This window comes from Poecilia latipinna, unplaced genomic scaffold (genome assembly GCF_001443285.1).
Source record: "Poecilia latipinna isolate Pla-1442-1.1 unplaced genomic scaffold, P_latipinna-1.0 Scaffold1331, whole genome shotgun sequence".
Lineage (NCBI taxonomy): Eukaryota > Metazoa > Chordata > Actinopteri > Cyprinodontiformes > Poeciliidae > Poecilia > Poecilia latipinna.
The window spans coordinates 104,059-123,962 of NW_015113947.1; the positions used below are offsets into that span (position 1 = coordinate 104,059).

Consider the following 19,904-nt stretch of genomic DNA (forward strand, 5'->3'; position numbering starts at 1 on the left):
CCCTGGGCAGCATCCCATCAGTGGGTGGAAGAAGCACTCAAAAAGAAAAAAAATCAATCTAATGTGCTATGAATCCGTTTTGTACTGCTTATTTGCTTATTCCCTCAATTGATAATTAGAGTTCTCAATGTTGTGTTTAGAGCAAAAAACAGCGCTAACGTTAGCATCCGAGCCACAGCTTCAGATTTGTAGCTGAACAAAAACCTATTTAAAGGTTTAAATTAGAATCTGCACTCTTTTTCGAAATATAACATGATCTGAAACACTGAAAATTGAACATTTTTGAGTTGATTCGATCAAAAAAAAAAAACAACAAAAAAAAAACGTTAAAACCGACCATGGCGATGTTCCAGGAGCGTATCTGTGTGAAATCTCTGGTCAGGTACTGCCATGACAGCAGACTCTTCAAGTTAATGTGAAGCGTCTGCCACATGGAGGTCATCTGCTGGAGATTTGAATCCAGACTAAAGCAGGGGTAGACATAAAAATGAGGTTAAACATAAGCAGCAAAGAGGCATCCTTCAAAAAATTTCTCTTGTCTGCTTCTGGTTTTATTGTTTTGTTTTGTTTTCTTACCCCGACACGCTGTCCACTGCCTCCTTATTGACCGGAGGGACAAGGAAGCAGACAGAAGGAACCACTGCTTCGTTCCCGGAGCGGTTTAACACTTTCCACTTGAAGGGCTGGGAGTTGTTGAGCAGAGCACATTCTTCTCCTTTATGGACGGTGATCTGAACCACATTAAATCAGGCTGATTAAAGTCCTGCTGCAGTGATACTTCTGAACCTGAGGCTCGAATCTGGGTTGAAGAATCTCACCTCCTGCTGCTTGAAGTCACAGACAGCTTGAATAGGCGTCTTGCCCTTAATGGGGGTGGTGGGATTACGGGGTTTCAGCTGGATGATGGACCTGGACCTCTTGTTCAGCCCGTTGAGCAAAGTCTTAAATTCATTCATCTGCTCCTTTTGCTCCTGTTTGGAACAGAAAAACACAAAATAAAAGGTTCTGTGTCTATTTGTTTTTCTCTACCAATCATTTTGTGAAGTATCCATGACTCATAAGCATCAGCGTATTCCCACCACGGCATCCTGCAGCAGATCCTCCAGGCGCGTGGTGGTCGTAGAGCGGTCGCAGCTGTATTTCTTCTTCATGGTCTCTTGCATCTTCTTCATCTTGTCCTGCGCTTCCTTTACATCAGCAAAGAACTGCGACGACAGGACACGGCACAACGGTCAAAAACTTCACGAGAACATAGCTAGAGTCTGATTTAGGATCGTGGTGAGTGATTACATTTCCTCCCCACCTGGTAATAAGCCGTGTTTTCTTTAAGATGAGCTTCGACGCAGCAGCACAGCTGCAGGATCCAGCTCCACTGAGTCTGCAGAGCAGCTGTGAAGGCCTGGCAAGACAATATGATGACAGCTTGTTAGCTTGGACAACATTTTTCTGAACTTTATTCAACCTGCACTGAAAAATCACAACATCTTACCAAGCAGTTTGTTTAGTTTCTGGTGCAAATGTCTTAGTACACTTCAAATAAGACAAAACTAACTCTCAAGAGATGATTTAAGAGTAAATTATTCCTTTATATTGATAAAAATGCTCATGTTTCACTTCATGTAAAACATGTTATAAGTGAAAAACCTAACTAGTACTCAAACTAGTACTTTTCATCAACATTAAGGAGTAACTGACTTTAAAAAGTGACTGTACCTTGCTGAAAAGTTACTTGTAGTTAGTTTTCTCCATTTTTTTTCATTTTTTACAGAAGTCTAAGAGTACTTTTGATAAAATGTACTTTAGGCAAGCAACTGAAGTTACAGCTATTTCTATCTTGCTTGTTGTAAGCCTCTGACTAGCTAAGTGTAAGCAGCAGAAAACAGTTTCCAGCATGTTGTCAGCACCTCCACAGTCTTCTTCCCGGGATGTCCGTCTCTGACCAGTTTGTCTCCCAAAGCCTGGATGTCGTTAACCTTCTTCTCTCTTTGCTCCAGCTCTCGCATCAGGCCCTTGTAAACGTCCAAAGCACGCAGTTAGAAGGATTTACTTCTACGTCGAATTAGATTCACAATTATTTTTTTGGTTTCCACTTACGGAGTAGTTTTCTTTCTTCACCGTCATGTTGGTATTTCTGTCGCTCCAGTCGTAGTTGACTTCTTCCTCTTCCTTGTCGTTCAGCCACATTAGCTCTTTGGTTGCTGCGACGACAAAGGCGTGCAGAGAGTCCAGGTTCCTCAGGCGGGACTTGGAGGAGTTCTGGGACAAAAAAAAGATTTGAGTAAGTTTAGAAATAAATCTGAATGTAATAATACAAATAAAATCTGTTTAAAATAAGCTATTCACCAGCAGTTTGCCGTACTGAAGGTCCAGTTTCCCCAGGTATTCTCTGTACGTCCCTTTGCTGACCGGTGATAACTGGCTCTGTAGTGCAGGAAAATGAAAAAAATAAATAAATAAAAAATCTGATGAGAGACAGGGTACGTGTGAAAAACCGATTAACGTCATCTTAAGCATTCAGTACCTCGTCGGACTTGGCCCGTTCGATCTTGGACTTGAAGTCCTCCACGGTCTGATGCAGACCTCTGTGGCTGCCCAGCTGGGACTCCACAGAGGGCAGATCTGACCCCCACTCCGACTTATCGATGCGCCGCTGGTTCTCTTCCACCCAGGCCAGAAGATCTTGGACGTAGCGCAGCGTCACGTCGTCCAGCTCCGGCCGCACCTTGGCGCTGCTCTGCTGCTGGGTCTGCATGGGCTGGACCTTAACCGCAGACGCCTTCAGGCGCAGGTTGTAGTCGCTGCGCAGGTTCACCAGCCGCTCGTGGATACGGTAAACTCTGAGAAAGTTTAAAGAGAAGGTGTCACTGTTAGTGAACCGAGCTTAATTAACTCGATTTTTCTTCAAAGGGGAAGAGTGACGTAAGTCACCTGCGGTACATCTGTTCCGCCTGAGGGTGGCGCCCATCCTTGAGCATCTGGACATCGTTAAAGAGCAGACGGATGGTGCTTTCCGCCTTGTCCAGCTCCCTGTCCACCTCTGCCGGGTGCTGAGCTGGTTTCCCAGCGTTCAGCAGAGCAATGTCCTGAACGGGAAGAGAGGCAACCGAAACTTGAATCATCAGCTCTTCAACACAAGTGTTTTTGTTTTTTTTTTCTTCGCATAAACAAACATATTCTGTTTTCCTACGCTCTATGGTTTCTAAACAATGAATCAACTACTTGAAGTATTTGGCAAACAGCAAAATGACTTCGGCATGATCCGATTGTCATGTGGTCGGATTATTTTTTGTCTACTGTTTTCCCCGCCCCCCCACTAAGTTGTAAAACACACAAACCTTCTGCAGGAGGGCGTCCAGATGACTGAGGTGTTCGTCACACAACCCGGACTCCATCTGGACTTTACTGAAAATCCTCTGCAGCCTCTCCAGTCTGGATAAGATCACAAAAACAAAAAACTGTGAAACAACATTTTATGATGTTTGGAAGTCATGAAGTTACAATAAAGCTAATTATGCCTGATTATAAACTATCATCTGACGTCCACTGTGATTAGACTGAATTAAATCCATTTCTTTTTTTAGTTGCAGCAGCCAGACAACAACATGAGAAAAGCGGGTCTTTCATTAAAATACCTGATGCCGGGAAGTGAGTGGCAACAACATTCTTTTGAGACAATAATCGTCGAAGCAAACAAGCTAATTTAGTAACGGCAAAGTTATAAATCAAAGTTAATTTAAGTCTTTCAGTCTTTCTCCCAGACGTCTTATTGCTGTTTCCAAACCAAATAACGTAGTGAAGACCTTTTCTGAACTCTAGTTATCCGGTTAGGTTCACTGTTTGTTCTCCAATCTAGTGGGATGTGAGGGACTAATGAGGGTAGAGGTCAACTTTATAAACTTGAAGATCCTTGCTCCCCCCTCCGTATACTATACAAACATATAAAATCTAAAAACTTTTGGTGCAGAGCAATTTTAAAACATTAACTTACAGACTAGGTTGCAGGTGTGTCACAATCACCAATTTAGATGATAGATTGTCCCAGAAGTTATTACTATTAACAATAATATTATTGTTTTGAGACAATTTTTAAGTATCTTGGCAATGGAGAACTTAGAAATACCTAAATATTTCGTTGTAGCTTTTCGTTTTAGTGTGCCACTCCTTGATAAACCTTCTGAAGGCGCTAGTGTATCATCAGTCTAATTTCACTTCCTTCCATATGGCTCTGATTTGATATTTCTATTCTCTCTCCTACAGATGTACAACGTGACTCTCTTACCTCTCAAACTCAATCCTGAGCAGTCGTTCTCTCTCTAGTATGGCCACGTGAAGTCGCCCCCACTCCTTCTCCACGTCGATGGGGTGGTAGCCGGGCGGCACCTTAACCTGACCGGCGTGAACTGCACTCTGTGGGGAAGTAGGCATTATATTATCATATTCATGGATAAAACGCTGTGTGTAGAACAGACTAGAGTGGAATAAACTAATAATAACTGGCTTACCTCAAAGGTCTGGTAGATGTGTTTGGAGTGGCTCTTGTCGGACTCCTTCGCCGGCAGCTCCACCTCCTTGAACTTCAAGAACTGGCGCCAAAGAAGCTGAAAAAGGAAATTTTACAATTAGCAACTTCCATATTTTTTCCTCCATTTATTACATTTTTGTTCTTTTTCCCCTAAAGACATTTATGTTTTCAATTTTAATTTTCAATTTCAATTGTATTTATACAGCGCCAATTCACATCAGATGTCGTCTCAAGGCACTTTACAAAAAATAATTTCAGCTCAATCATACATTCATTTCAATTGATTCTAGTTATCAAACAGTACAGTAAGCTCAATTATTTACTCAAAAAAATAAATAATTTTATCCTTGGATAAAAGGTTTTATCCAAGGAAAACATATTCAGAGAATTATACTTTTATGTTTTATTCAAACGGGGATTTTTTTTTTTTCCGCAGAGATGGAGTCATAAACAACCTAAGTGAAGTGCTTCCTGACCTTTGACCTTATCTAGATTTCAACTTTTGAACTTCAATAAGAGAATCCGTGTTTCAGATGCTGTTTAAATCGACATCCCACTTTACAGAATTCGCTTTTCTTGATTACATGCTGGCTGTGTTGTTAAATTGTTCCACCGATCTCCAATGAAAGCGCCTAGATGAGTAAATCAAACACATCACATGCAGCTTCTGGCCTCTTCTGAAAGGACGTGCTCCCATGACTGGTGTAAATTCAATCAAACCTAAAACAGAGTCATGTCAATTCACAACCTTTAAAGGGGGGCCAAAAAAAAAAAACCCTGCCCAGCATGCTGTAAGTGTGTGGGCTGCGTTTAAAGCAGCTTCCACGACTAAGAATCTGTCGCTTTTAATGAAGCCTGATAATAAAGGAATTCCTGACACAAAATAATCCTTTTGTTCAGCCGTGTTGACAAGGGAGTGGCGGGGTCGGGGATGAAATTAAAGATTTTAGCTGTATTTACTCAACACTCATTCTGCCCCACCCACAACACAATACCTCAACTACAGCTGTCTTTATCCAAACCTCATTTATGTGTGTTCTTTGATCCAACAATGGACGGCTGCCAAAACTATCCTCACCCCCATTCTCAATTATTACACACAAGTTCTTCAAAGTTATCTAAAGGTGAAGCTTTCCGGAACAGTCGGTGGGGTTTGGGGCTCACCTCTATCTCCTCGTAGCTGCCGGGGAATTTCCTCTCCTCGAAGATGGTGACATGGTGGCGGATCCACTGGAGCAGGAGGGTCACCAGCTCGTAATATTCCTGCCAGCGCAGCTCCAGGTCCTGCGGTCAGCGCAGCAGAAAGGAGGCATGAGAGTTTGACAACAGCAAACAGGAGTGCTCTTATGCTGCCGAGAGTCCATTTTGGGTCACTAACACACCACCGTGAATTCAATTAGGTGGCAACAATCCACGTCTTGTGTTGAGGGGAGGAGGCCGGCGAAGGGGGAGACAATGGGAAGAGACTCAAAGCAGCAGATTTTTTAAAAACTTTCTCAGACGAGATGTTTGTTTTTGCTGTCAAAATTGTCCTTTAGCTAAAAGCATTTTAGAGCTGAATTGAACTAGTAAATGTACAAGGGTTGTGCACCGATTGAAGTATTCTGGCTAATCACCGATTCTTAAAAACCCTGACCTACAGATTCTGATTTTGACCGATAGAGATTTTTTTTTTTTTTGTCGGAAAAGTCAATAAATATTGCGACAAAGTTGCTAAGTTGGCAACAGTAAAGTGACTATTGTTAAAAGCTCACATGCAGTCAACCCTCTGTAATGGCAGAACAAGAGAGAGTGGCTGATTTTCAGAGCTTTTGAGTAAGTACATGATATCGATGGATATGATTGGTTTCACAGGTAGGATTTCAAAAATATCAGGGCCAGCCGATTTATCTGTTCACTCCTAAAATGTACAGAACCTTTTAAAAGCATTTTGGCTTTTTCATGTATACATATTACAACCATAAACTTCAATCTATGATACTGTGTATGTTGTTCAGTGAATGCCTCAGAGTTTCTCAGAGAACAGAAGTGAACGAACATTATCAAAAACACCAGGAAAACAGCAGACAGGTGAAAAATTGAAAACAATGGTCAACCTTTTATCTGCAAATGGAAAGAGAATAATCCAAACTAAGAGATGGCCACCAACTTACAGGCCATACAAGGAAAGGATTAATCGGAGAAGCAGCCAAGAGGCTCATGGTAACTCTAGAAAAACCACAGGATTTCAAAGCTCAGGTGGAAAAGTCAGTTGAAAGGATAACTACTGGCCCTGCATTTCACACGTCTTGTTTTTAGGGAAAAGAGGCAGGCAGAAGCACATCTCTGGTAGAAGGTGCTCCAGTAAATTTCTGGCCTATATGCAAAACATTTTGTGAGGCACATCAGCATCATGCATGTTAGATGAAGCAAAAAACCTTCTTTTTTGATGTTTTACATGAAGTCCTAATAAAATATAATGAAGATTGTGGTTCTAAGAAAGACAAAATGTGAAAAAGTTGGAAGGGTATAAAAAGCTTTAGCTTTTTATCTCATTTATATGCTTGAACGATAAATGATGATAAATCATCTCCATTAATCAGCCAATAGTTTCATGGAAAGCATATTTCAAAGTGTTTGCTGACGTTCACGGTCTGCTTACATTCGCTCTGGCGCCATCATGGACATCGATTCGTGGCATGACGTCATACAGAGATGAAACGTAAGTGATGATGGACTTCTCGTCGGGATGCGGGACGTCGACATCTGAAAGGTCAGGAGGAACACTATGTTTGACGCCGTTCAACAACAGATGCTGCTCTTTGGGTTAAAACGGCAGCCGGCCGGTCGGTCGTACCTTCGGGGTCCAGGAGGCGGGTCACTCCCAGGTCTCTTTCGGCCACGGTGAAGGCCTGCTCCAGGTTTTCCAGGTTGGTCTGTCGGTATACTTTGCCCATGTCGACGAGTCTTGGGCTGGTGAAAAGAAAAAAAAAAAGAAGAGATTTTTCTATCACTGACAAATCTCGAGAAATACAACATTTTGATTTATTACACGTCACCCCATTGTGATGCAACTTCATTGAGAGAATTAAGCCTTGTAACAGATGCAAAATCCATTACACATCTAACTATTGCTTCAGATAGCATTCTAGGGAACATGGCAACTGCGCATTGATTGTCATGCGATTGTCCTTTAAATGTATTTTGCGAATCTTTTGGCATCAGAGCTGTTTAAGACTGTGCGCCCATGGCTAAATGCTGTAAAAACAGCCCACCTGTTCTCTTTCTGAGAACCCTACGTGAGCACCTGTCTTTTTATGTCCTCTGGCTGTTTGACTCTTCCTGGCACATGTCAGAGCATCTAAAGATGGAATGTAATTTAGTGAGCAGCTAACAGAATCAGAGCTGACACATTTCTCAGTCAGCGACCAGCCACGGCTTGACTGCACCAGGAGACAAAAGTTCAAGACTCTCGAGTGCAGAGGAGGATGATTGAATGCATCGCATATCCTCACCCTTACCTTTACGCGTCCCCAGGTAACAACCCTGCAGCTTTAAACGACAATGATATATGCCTACACCGTATTCTTTTTAAACCTCCAACGTTAAATGTGCAAATTCATATCTACTGGAAACGAAAGCAGACTGAAACTCATACGGCTCTCTGATGCGTAGCGTGGAGTGGCCAGCGATTTGTCCGTACACAGTAGCGGCCGGGTCCACGTGGTGGACTTCTCTGACAGAATACTGTTTGGTAGATCTGGAGGAGCGGCTCAAGCTCGGGGCCATTCGTCCTTTCTCTTGAAAGCTCTGACTCCTCCATCTCTGGTTGCGTTCTTCGCTGCCGTAGCGGGTCCCTGAGCTGTGGGAACCCCGTCCGGAGTCCCAGGAGGACTCCTCTGACAGGATGTTGTCGCACAACATGACCACCCGAGTATCGTCCACATCGCCGACAGATCCTGACACCCCTCGGAAGAAGCCAGAGCACCCCTTCCTCTGCTTAGACTTCTTTTTCAGACTGAGCATGTTAATAATCTGCAGGCTGGTCCTCAATCAAAAAGACTGTAGAGAAGAGGATCTAGTTACAGGTGCATGTACTGCATGAAAAAAAAAAAAAAAATCCCCTACAATAGGTATGGTCATTGCTCAAAAATCCATCCTGTATTGTCCCAGGTGTCCATGGTCTTCTGAATGTCCTCTTGAATCTTCTGAAAAAGGCTCCTAGTGGCCCAGTCGAGTCACAGCTCTTAAGTTTCAGCTCAACAATGTGAACCTTGATCTCATCAGCAGATCTCCAGGTTGGACTCTTCAACATAAAGTCAAGAGAATCTTCAGTGCCGCAGCCGTATTACTGACTTCTGCCTCAGATCAGATCGACGGCACAGGTTTCAGAGCCCTCCACAGTTACGCCCATACACCACACCCCTGGCCTTTATGAAAAGCAGCAAAGAGCGTCTAATGCAGAAAAGAAAAAACCCGAAGGTTGGTTTAATCTTCAGGAAACTTGCCCCTGCAGGTATGCTTTCTGTTCAAATCGTAAACGCTCGGCAGAAACAAAAACATCCATCTCATGTAATCCCGCTTTTCTCCCCCGTTTGCGCACAGATTCACTGTAAAATCCTCCTGAGAAAAAAAGATGTGCATTCACCTCCCAGGATGTAAACGCGCAAAGCAACCTCCATTTAAGTCTGAGAAAAAGTCAACAACACCTACACACCAGTCACCTTACGTAAGGTACGACAACAAGAACTCGGGATTTTTAGTAAAACCCTAGGTGTTTTACTTTTTTTTTAATTCAGGGTTATTAACAGAACACCAAAGGCGGTGGAGAATTACTCACTGCCAAGATCCCCTGCTATTACCTAAGCCCTCAAGGCTTAAACACTTACACCCATATTTCATTAAGGCAGTAGGGGACTAAGCAGTCTCAAGTGCAGTAACAAGAGACAGATCACAAGGAGACATTTGGAAAGTAAAACCAGAACACCTATTTTACAGCTCGCCATTTCCATTTCAGCAGGAGCGCATAACATAAAGCAGACCATCTATTGCTAAAGAGGCAGCGCTAACCGTCTGTCCTAACCGTGCACTGACCTCGGCGTAGCCAGGTCACAGTTGTTATGCATGAATTATTGAAGGAGTAAACCTCTTGTTGAGATTGAAGAAGGGAGCAGGTTTTAACCGGCAACAGAAAGAGTAATCTGACATCTGAAAGCGTTCCAAGCACTCCCTCCTGCCAAACTGCCCTCAGTATTAAATTAAACTAAAGTGTGATGAGATACTCCTGTTAATTTGTCAGTTTTCTGATGCCACAGGGTACATTTATTAAGCCTAAACCAAGAGGGAACGTGCTGGTGCAGCGATCCGCAGCAGACTTTCCTGTCCATGCTTGCACCACATCTCACTCGAACGAGATGGCTGGTATCAAGTCAGAGCTTTCCACACTCACTAGTGCTTATGGATGACGGCGTTGAAGAGCTTGCCGTCCCTCCAGCTGGTGGTGAAGTTGTCGCAGCGGATGCCCTGGTAGCCGTCCGTCATCCTCTGGGACCAGAGCAGCAGCTTCTCCTTGGCGGTCATGTCTTCCGACTGGCCGTTCACCTGAATGTCTGAGATCTGACGTCAGGCATGCAGAAAAAAAAAGAATTTTAAGTCTATAGAAAACGGAGAGATTTGGGATAATGTGTGTAAAGGAATAAATATAGTAATTAGTGGAAACCAAAAGATCCAATTACATGGAACTACCGACCACCACCAGAGTTGATTTTGTCGATTTTGTCGACAGGATTGTCATTGTTCATCATCACCTCTGGGAATTATGGGTTTATATACAAATAATATGTTTATTAGAATCAGACGACTTACAACAAAAAAAAAGCTTTAGATAAATCTGTTCTGAAATCTGAAATGATTTTAGAGTTTTTTTCCCCCACATTTTTACCAAACTGAAACGAAACGAGGTTGAAACTCTAACTATTTGTTTACAGAACTTTTGAGGATTTCTGCTTGGTCTGCTGTGACTCTGTCTTGTCTCTGGGATCCAGATTAGTTTACATTTGGGGAGTTTGGGCATAGAAAAGATGACTCACAGCTGGCAGTGAGTCTCCAAGACCATCAGAAGAATTTACAAAGAAAAAAAAATCTTCACAGAAGATAATTCTAATCTGATTTGGCGTACCCACCTGTCTAATTTGCTACAGTTAATCTTTTCTTCTGAATTTCATAAATGATTGGATTAAATACTCAAATTATTATTGAATTCCTGGGTGGTTTCATTTCTCTGACTCACCAGAAACCACATCCTGGCTGCCTCCTGTTATTCACTATTGTATAAAAGCACAAAGGCGCCGTATCGCAGCTGATGGAATCACTAAATAATCACATCGGCTTGTATATCACCTGTCCTTTATTTTATGAAATGTAACCCGAACTGAGCTTTCAGTGGGTGGTGGGACGCTACCAGATCTGTGAGGCTGAAGCCCAGGGATTTCTGCCTGGCAGCACAGGAGAAGTTACAATAGCTCCTGGACATTTGGGGTGTGGACTGGCAGAGAAGTAAGCCAACAATCAGGATACTCCATGTGACTCACCCTCCCACTGGGGGGAAAAAAGGGAGAGTGACTAATGCCGGCACGCCCTAATGGTGCACTGTTTCCTTCAACAGTTGCGATTCAGCAAAGTTAGTCTCTGTTACTTCATGGAATATGGGAAGAATGAATGTGTCTTGATGAGAAGCCAAAGTCCCCCACTGATTGGTTCCAAGGAGATGGAGAAGCAGCAGCAGCTCAGATCCCAGAGAGACAGGGTAAGAGTAATAATAAAAATGGAACATAACACTGACAGATGAGGAGACCTGGAAGTGGAGGATGATGGTCCATATTAACCCCAGCGTCAGCTTGGGGTTCCCGTCTGCTATGTCGTCATTTCTGATGTTCACCAGCTTGACCTGTCGAAACACAACGGACACGGTCATTCGAACGGCCGCCGGCCGTGACGTCAGGCACAGCGAAGCAGCTCATGGAAGCATCGTACCTGCCGGTGTTTCAGGAAGTCCAGTGCTATCTGTACATTCTGGAGTTTGTGGAAGCGCATCCGGCCTTTCTCTCTGGGCTGGAAAGGAGCAAGAAACCACAGAGAGAAGAAATGAGTTACATCAGCAAAATAAGTCAGATTAGTGGTAAAACGAGTATAACGTTCGACAAAAAAATGATGAGATGATGCAAAGTTAAATAAAATGGCAAATTAAAAAGAAAGAGGTAACAACAGATTCTTTGTCCTTACTGTAATCTAATTTTTTTCTGTTTTTCCATCAGTAAGCCACAAAGTGGATGAATGGATTTAGCTACCCCACAGTGGATTAGCTCATTCCACATAATACAGTGGTTTTACCTACTTTTGCTAAATTAGTTTAAAGCTCCGGTCTGTGCAGTATGTATTAAAGTAGTGATGTATTGCTGAATAAAGACAACCACCTAATTTAAATTTTAAAAAAACATACCACTCTTCAATGTGAAACCATTTGCTGAGGGGAGTAAACTCAAATTGAGCTATTCAAACTAAAGTCAAAGAAAAGCAGGACGATATTTAAAAGAAACCCGTATTTTGTAGGACATGTCTGAAGTTCAGTTAGGCTGTGGGTAAGTGAAGGAGAGACTTTCAGACAGTAGCAGGCAGGCAGAATGTTTTGCAGCATGGCTGATTGGAAGGTGTTGAAAGACTGTTGGAAAACTCAGATTAAGGTCAGGGGAGCACAGTTTGCAGTTTTTGGATCTCTAAAAATACTGCCCTGGCGATTTCGAATTTAGCCAATGCCAATTTTTTTTGTCTGAAAATTCGTCACATTTAGCATTGAAGTAGCTGTGCTGACAACAGTGGGGTGACTAATGTTAACTGCACAAGTGGCCTGGTGAGTGTGTCTGTCAATCAGCCCACAGCAGAGCAAAAAGAGACAGCGGCTGATTTTCATACCTTTGCAGAGATAGATAAAATCACTAGATAAGACGCGTTTTATATGTAAGTATCAGCCGATCACAGATCAACAAAATTTAATGGAATCTGAGCCGATCTATCAGCCGGTCAATTTATCGATGCACCACCAGGTAAGATTGAGGTTGTACAATATCTTGTACAACAAACAAGAATAAAGGTATTTTATAGCTTTGACTATCGCCAACATATGATTAGCCCGATTAATGTCTACTCTCTAAACCTATTTGTACTGCGACTGCGGCCTAAACAGCATTGTCATGTTGACAAATTTGCTAAAACCACTTATGGAAGGCTAATGCTTTACAAAAATGAGGGTTCGGTATATTTACGATCAGTACATCTTTAACCCCTGCCCATCAGCGACATACTGACAAGACAATGAAAGAAACTTAAGAGATCCACAGGAGAACACATTTCCATAGTGGAGTTCTATGGATGCCATGCAACAGCCAACTCAGTGACACAGAGCAGGTGAAATCATAACAGGGGAACAAACCGTAAGTTCCAAAGCCACTCACCAGCCGAACGCTCCTGACCATGTCTTTCTCCCTCGGCTAGCAAGCGAAATGTGACGGAAAGCAGGCGAACAGCAAAGATCAGAACAGAGATTAAAGGGAAGGACAATGGAAAAAGAAGGAGAAGAAGAAGGAGGAACAGGTGGAAGGGGTGTAGAATAGAACTGTGGATCATATTGGAGAACTTTTCACAGACGTACACACAGACCAGAGCGGTGCTATTAATATGTCACAGTTTCGAAGGCATTCGGAAGATGGGCAGAGCTGGAGCAGATGTTAGTAGCAATGAAGTACAGCAGCTGTATGCAGAGAAACTGTACAGATCTGAAGCTCAAGGCAAAAAATAATAATAAAAGAAAGGGGAAAAAACTGCCTGTTACTGGATTTAATCCAAAAATATATCAAAAGATTAATTGAAACAAAATAGGTAAAATAGAGAAAATAAGAGGCATTTGCAAATCTACAAATGGTTCTTTAGCATCTGATAGATGACGGATTTGTGATGATTTATTCCCAGACGGCACAAATCCCAGATTAAATAAGCGCCTCCTATGTAATACATCAGGATTAAATTAAATTGTGAAGCATTGCTGAGCTAAAAAAGATGCAGCGCTCAAGCACAATTTTCTTTTTGGCAGCGTCTCAACGCAAACACTGAAAACTTACCAGAGTTTCTCCGGAGAGGACCTCCAACAACGAGATCAGGTTATGTCCATCCCGAAGATCTTCATACAGATCTGACACTTGACGCTGTGCCTGCCGGGGGGAAAAAAAGACAAAAAGAGAACGTGTCACAAGGCTACACAAACACAGAGAAATAGCTTAAGCTGCTGTCAAGCTGCTGCTCAATTTGCCAGCAGTGAGGTCCCTGTCTCCTCTACAAAATATGTGTAATATTTATTGTGGGGTAGAAGGGGTCACTACCCTGCCAATAAAGTCACTTCTTTGGCATACATTCTATCTGCACTGTTCAATATTAGACAACGTTGTGAAGATGTCAATGCTACATTTTTGTATGAATGGAATTTTTCCACACATCCTACAAAACCTTTTCGATTCTGGTTTACCTAGAGGTCACATTACATATACGGTATGAGTTGCATAGAGCATTATCCACTTTCAGTTGTTTGGAATACACTTTATTTACACAGACTTTATAAAATGTTCGGTGTGTTTGACACTTGACACCGTTTTTGACTCAAAGAAGGGGGGGGCAAAGACAAAAAAAATAAAAACAAAAAGAAAAGTAAAGCAGCAGCAACAGTATCCAGCAGTGCTTTGTGACTGGCACACCTCTACACAGGTTAGGAATGCATAGCCTTCAGGAGCCAAGCCTGACTGCAGCTCCAGATGCTAGCAGCTGCCAACGCTAAAAAAAAATAAAATACATATGATTCTAAACAAAAACAGAAGTGGTAAAAAGGTGAACCGCAACCAAAAGAAACCATTTTTGACAACATTTAGAAGAAATTAACAGTAGGTATTTGTCAAAACTAACTGTTAGTTACTAACAGTTTGTGGTACAGCTGCAACCGGGAAGTGAGCCAACACAGCAAAAAAAAACAAAAAAAAAACGTGACTGTGCCAGGAAACTGTATCTTTGGAACCAGGGGGGTGAAATCTTGGGGAGGGGTGTCCTTCCATGCCAGACAGACACTAAAGAAACACACTCTTATTTCAGCATGCTATCACCTACCTCTGCCCTCCCAGGCTTAGTGAAGACAGACCATGAAATGCAAAGAAAGTTATAAGTTAGAGATTAGCAACAGAGCTAGCTAACGAGCTAGCTAGACAGATAATCCCTGCTATACGCAGTATGGCCACTAGGGGTCACTGTTTACACAATCATTGAGTATACTTTACACTACTGTCAATATGCACATTTTTACTGCTTTTTAAAATAATCCAACTAAACAGAAATATTTTATAAAACAATAACTGAATATGATATCAGATGCAAAACACACACTTCCTATATAGCAGCTTGTATTTTGGGGAAAAGTATGTATGACTCCAGTATGTAATAAAGAATCATCCATCACCACCTGGTAATTACAGCGCTCTGTTCTGAAGCCCCTGTAAATGTATATCCAGGAGATTACCTGAACATTTAGTGCTGAAAGATATCAGACGGTTTTACAAACTGCACTGTTTGTCAGAACTTATCTGTAAAACCTCTAAGTTAGAAAGCCTTTGTATCTCTTTATGGTCTGATTCACCTTGTTTCATATGTTTGTTTTTTTTCCTAAGATGAAGACTCCAACCTTTTTACACTCCACAATAGCTTTCTATTATTTTTACGTTCTGTTCGGACCTGAAAAGCCCAGGAGGAGTCTGCACAGAAACATTTTCACATTCTGCAGCTGCGCCGACATTCCAGGCTTCCCTGGTGCAACTTTAAGAGATTTACTGAGCAGGGAACAACACTCTGCGGCCTTTTACAACTTTTCACAAACCAGGTAGGTTCTAGTCTGCTGCCCTTCAAGCAGACTATTAAGTCATTAAATCAGTTTAACCTCAGCGAGGGGTCTTTAAAGTTAACTCTTTCCATACCACATTCCACCCATGTTTTTTTTTTCTTTTTCAGTGTTTTGACCTTCTATTTACTCCACATGGCAACTTATAAGGTTGTGAGAATCTCCTGGTATGACAACACTGAAGGAAGATTCCATGGTTTTTTCGGCATCACTGTCTTTACACAGGAAGATCTAGAAAAACATCTTTTATCTTGTAGTTGCTCTTTTTTTTTAAAACAGAGAAGGAACTATTTGAATTTGTCGATTTAAAGCAGCGTTACCTCAGCAGGAGCGATGGGTTCTCCACCTTTCCAAATCATGACTTTCTGGTCATGGTGTAGACTTTTTTTGTGATCGAAAGTATTTTTACAACAGCTAAACGCATATTAGCACTCTCTCACCCAAATGACTGACAGTGTACAGCACAATGTTGTTACAGTATCTACCGAGCTGGAGAAAAGTCCTGCAACTTGAACCCTCTCGCTGGTATCTCATTAAAAGGATGTTAAGAACAGAATGAGCGAAGGTTTTATCAGACTTTTTTTCTTTATCTGCCTATGTGAATACTTACAAAATTCTCAGTATGTGCCATTGAGCTTAAACCGGGTATGATGGTAACTAGGATACCAGACCCAGGAGTCTGGGCAGCACATGTGCTACTGTGAGCTTCAATCGTGAGCTTTTAGGGTGAGAACAGAATCCGCCTTTGCAGCGGTAGTTAACTGAGACCAGATGTGTTTGACCCACCATCCAACATTCACAGAGAACAGTCAAGAGAAACAAAGAAATAGTCCAAAATTAGCTCTCCTACAGTCATCGCCGACCATGCCACAGATGCTCATTCATGGAAAAAGGCCTTCTGTTTTCCTTTGGTTTCATTCTAAGCAAATGAATGGCCCAATGTCTATGAGCTGAACACAGCGTGGAGACACAAAGCTGTGAATGTACTGCTGCCAGTGGGAGTTCCCTGAAATTAAGGTGAACCAAGCAATATTTTAACTGCTCTGAGGGAGGGCCAGCGTGTCAAAAAGGCTAGAGTTTCAACCCTAATGAGGGGTTCCAGGGTACGACCTAGGGTCTCCCTCGATTCCTCTTTCGACCCGTTCTCTTTCTGTGAATGAATGGTTCCCTGGTGGGCTTTCAGACCACAGGCTGGGAATAGAATGAGGTAGGTGATTGATCGGAGGCGGATGGAAGGTTTACACAGCTCCTCAGCTGATGACAGGCTGGACTCCTAGTGAGCCTCGCCATGATGGTGAAATGCGAGTGTCTGAGTGTGAGACAAAGGCTGACTACTCAGCCTGTATTTATACAAGTAGGAAGAAGGACGTTGGCAGCATTATTTACAGAGGATATTTACAATGAATGGGTGAGCAATGAAGTAGATGAAATGTGAGACCTCTCTCCACTGTTCAAAGGAGACCTGGTGAGACTGCTGAGTCTGCTCTTTAGCTTAGTTGGTACATCATTCATAAAAATGATCAACTGAGTGTGAATTTGGCCAAGTAATAATCAGTTCTAATGAGAAAGCCTACTTAAAATCATGTTGGATCATCATTTACACAACTGGAATGTGAGTGAAATTGGTCAATTTTCAGGAGTCATCAGCCATCACCATAGTAACCAGCTGCTCAGAAACTAAAAAGTATTATCTTTTTCTGATCAGCAAACATAAGTCTCCATAACTACAACACTCATCAGTGTAAGAGTGGTTGCTTGGTGAAGAAGAAAACAAGATGGATATTTTCTGCATCAATGAGGCTCAGAAAAGGAAGTCAGGGAGAAGTAATAAAAGAAAGAGAGATAGACATCTCAACAGATAACAGGATGGCTGGATATATTACAATTGCTCTGATTTATCTGTATGAGCCTGGTCCTACATAGACTGCTGTCTTAGTCATCCTAGTTGTGCTAAACACTAATACAAGATGCTAATCTCCAAATTTTTTCAAATTAAAAGTAAATTTTGTTAGAGAGTCACTGCTCTCTCAAAAAAGTGTGTTACCTGTATAAATATCAAAAATCGGTATTGGCAGATACTGGAGCTGTACAAAAATCAGAAATTGGCCACAAAATTCTGATCAATCTGTCTCCATCACACAACATTGCAATGCTAGTTGACATACAGTAAACACCAAACCTGTCAAGGGATGTTCACCTGTATTTAAAACTACAGCAGGGCGATGGTCTTTCATGAAACTTGAACGGCCACAGTTTATAGTGAGGCTAAATTCCTCCTTAATGAACATGATTGAATGCAAATGTGTGCAAAAATGTGTCATTTAACGTGTTTAATCCCTAAAAGGAGAGGATGGTCTTACCTTTATCAAATGCTTGTTAACCCATTTTGTGAAGGTTTTCTTCTGTACCCGATCTCGTTCATCTGGAACACAGAGACACCGTGGGTCATCCATCAGAAATAAACAACACAAATGTGGAAAGCTAAACGTATTCATACTGAAGATTTCTGGTATGGGCTCTTTGGTTTAGCATGCATGTACTTAACAAATAAAGTGTAGCTTCAAACCCGTACACACACACATGCGGAACCTAGAACTTTTTTGCCATGGGATGTTAAAAAAAGGTTGCACATTAGTTTTAAGGCTAACTGTTAACAGAATTCATTACAAAATAACAAATAATACCAGCTTTGCTACAACTTACTCAAATTTTCCAATTTTGCCTTGACTACTTATGTCAATGCTAATCTTCATTGGTGATGTATAATTCCCATTCTGCATGTGAAAGTTGACGTATGTATGGAACTCCCTTTATTTTTGTGCATCCTTACACCCCCTAGGTGTAGAAGGCATATTGCAAGTATCATTCCACTGTGAGAGTTGTGCCTATTTACCATATCACTATTACACAACAAAGACACCAGAGACACAGAACACCCTTGCTGGGTGGAAAAAGTACTTCTGCGTACGCCACCATCTGACTCAGGCTACATCACAGCACATTCACCCCCATTTGTCCAGAACAAGCTCATGTTTCACTGAGTGACATCACTGCAAGAAAACCAAAATAAACCCGAAGATGAAAAGATTTCCAAGTTGAGGCGTTCAGGTGAGCGCAAAGATTCTCTGTGGGGTTGGGACTTGGCATGAAAACTATTAGCAGGAGCAGTTTTTTTTCTCCCCAACAAGAAAGAACAAGACGTAAGTGCCGAACACACCCATTAACACAGCAAACAAGTACATTTTCACTTGGTGTTGTGATGTTCAAGGGGGAGAAAAAAAAAATAAAGAAAACCGCAAGGTGTGTTTCTGCGACTTTCAGTTATGGGAATGCGTCTGTTTCTGGCTCTCTGACAGATCTGTTAAAACTTTTAACCAAGCAGATTTAATCGTCTTTGACAGAAAAAAAGCACAAACCAGCTAGCTTTAGGAACTACCACTCGATGTCTCTATAAGGGACGCTCCTTTAACGACATTTCAGTCAATTTCATTCGAATGATGACACAACAAAGTCCACTCAGCGTTATCAGTGTAAGGGTGTGACCCGAGTGCCTACACACACCGACACACCCAGCAATGAAAGCGAAGAACACTGATTCAACACAAACAGAAAAACTGACACCCACAGGCTATATTAGCTCCCCCCGCCCCCTACACTGGCAAGACAGCAAATATGCATGTTTTATGAAACGGTCTTCCAGGAAAACCTGGTTCATTCCCAATTAGAGCTTGAACCTTATTTTATTTTCAAAGCAATATGGACTGAGGAAAGGTATGTGACCTCAGTGGTTCAACTTCCTGTCAAGGAGGGGAAAAAATGTCATCTCAAAAGGAAATGTGAGGACAAAACCCCTCTCAACCCTACCACAATATCATTGGTAATTGTCAGTTCAAAGGCTGAAAAATTAGATATTTTTTAATAAAAATGAAAAATAATTGCAAGTGAATATAAAACTGATCTTTTTTAATCAAACATCAGTTTGGCGTTAAATGTTCTTTTTCTGAGCTTAATAAATTCTTAAGCTAGATTTGATGCATTCAAATCTATCAAAGAACCTCCATCATTTTTTCCTCTTAATTTATTATATTCAGTGGATGTCCCAGAAAACTGGACATCAGTATTGGTCTAGTAAAAGCCTGGCCGGTGCATTTCTGCCTTCTTTAAGTAAACTGTATTATAAAATCTTATAGAGGCTGAGTAACCTTCAGGCATCACATGAAAGCATATAATACATAAACATGAATCACTGAGGTGAAGAAGTCAACACTTGGAGGAAAGTTGTTAACTACAAAAAGGTAACATGATTGGAGATATGAAAGGCATTTTTACTGTTTTTACAGTAGACAGTCACAACTTTTATAGAAAAAAAAGAAGACATGAGGTGTCTTCATGTAAATATCGCTCATTAATCATTTTGACAAC

The 19,904-nt window shown here is 41.7% G+C and overlaps 1 protein-coding gene across 19 annotated transcripts in view; it reads right to left on the minus strand.

The window, feature by feature from the left end:
- Positions 1–19,904, minus strand: part of plecb (plectin b) — a 94,153-nt gene that overhangs the window by 23,440 nt on the left and 50,809 nt on the right. For 8 of the 19 annotated variants that reach the window (XM_015055697.1, XM_015055692.1, XM_015055693.1 and 5 more), the window contains exons 2-24: positions 17,843–17,904; positions 14,702–14,716; positions 13,672–13,761; positions 13,009–13,044; positions 11,534–11,611; positions 11,343–11,447; positions 9,951–10,117; positions 7,359–7,474; positions 7,164–7,267; positions 5,687–5,806; positions 4,503–4,598; positions 4,280–4,407; positions 3,336–3,429; positions 2,929–3,083; positions 2,522–2,837; positions 2,344–2,421; positions 2,095–2,256; positions 1,905–2,009; positions 1,304–1,399; positions 1,080–1,205; positions 819–971; positions 577–731; positions 338–464 (exon numbers count right to left, since the gene is read on the minus strand). In XM_015055697.1, the coding sequence (XP_014911183.1) occupies positions 338–464; positions 577–731; positions 819–971; positions 1,080–1,205; positions 1,304–1,399; positions 1,905–2,009; positions 2,095–2,256; positions 2,344–2,421; positions 2,522–2,837; positions 2,929–3,083; positions 3,336–3,429; positions 4,280–4,407; positions 4,503–4,598; positions 5,687–5,806; positions 7,164–7,267; positions 7,359–7,474; positions 9,951–10,117; positions 11,343–11,447; positions 11,534–11,611; positions 13,009–13,044; positions 13,672–13,761; positions 14,702–14,716; positions 17,843–17,904 (2,684 nt within the window). The remainder of the gene's footprint in view (positions 1–337; positions 465–576; positions 732–818; positions 972–1,079; positions 1,206–1,303; positions 1,400–1,904; positions 2,010–2,094; positions 2,257–2,343; positions 2,422–2,521; positions 2,838–2,928; positions 3,084–3,335; positions 3,430–4,279; positions 4,408–4,502; positions 4,599–5,686; positions 5,807–7,163; positions 7,268–7,358; positions 7,475–9,950; positions 10,118–11,342; positions 11,448–11,533; positions 11,612–13,008; positions 13,045–13,671; positions 13,762–14,701; positions 14,717–17,842; positions 17,905–19,904) is intronic. The other 11 variants (XM_015055699.1, XM_015055695.1, XM_015055696.1 and 8 more) reach the window with 4 other exon arrangements.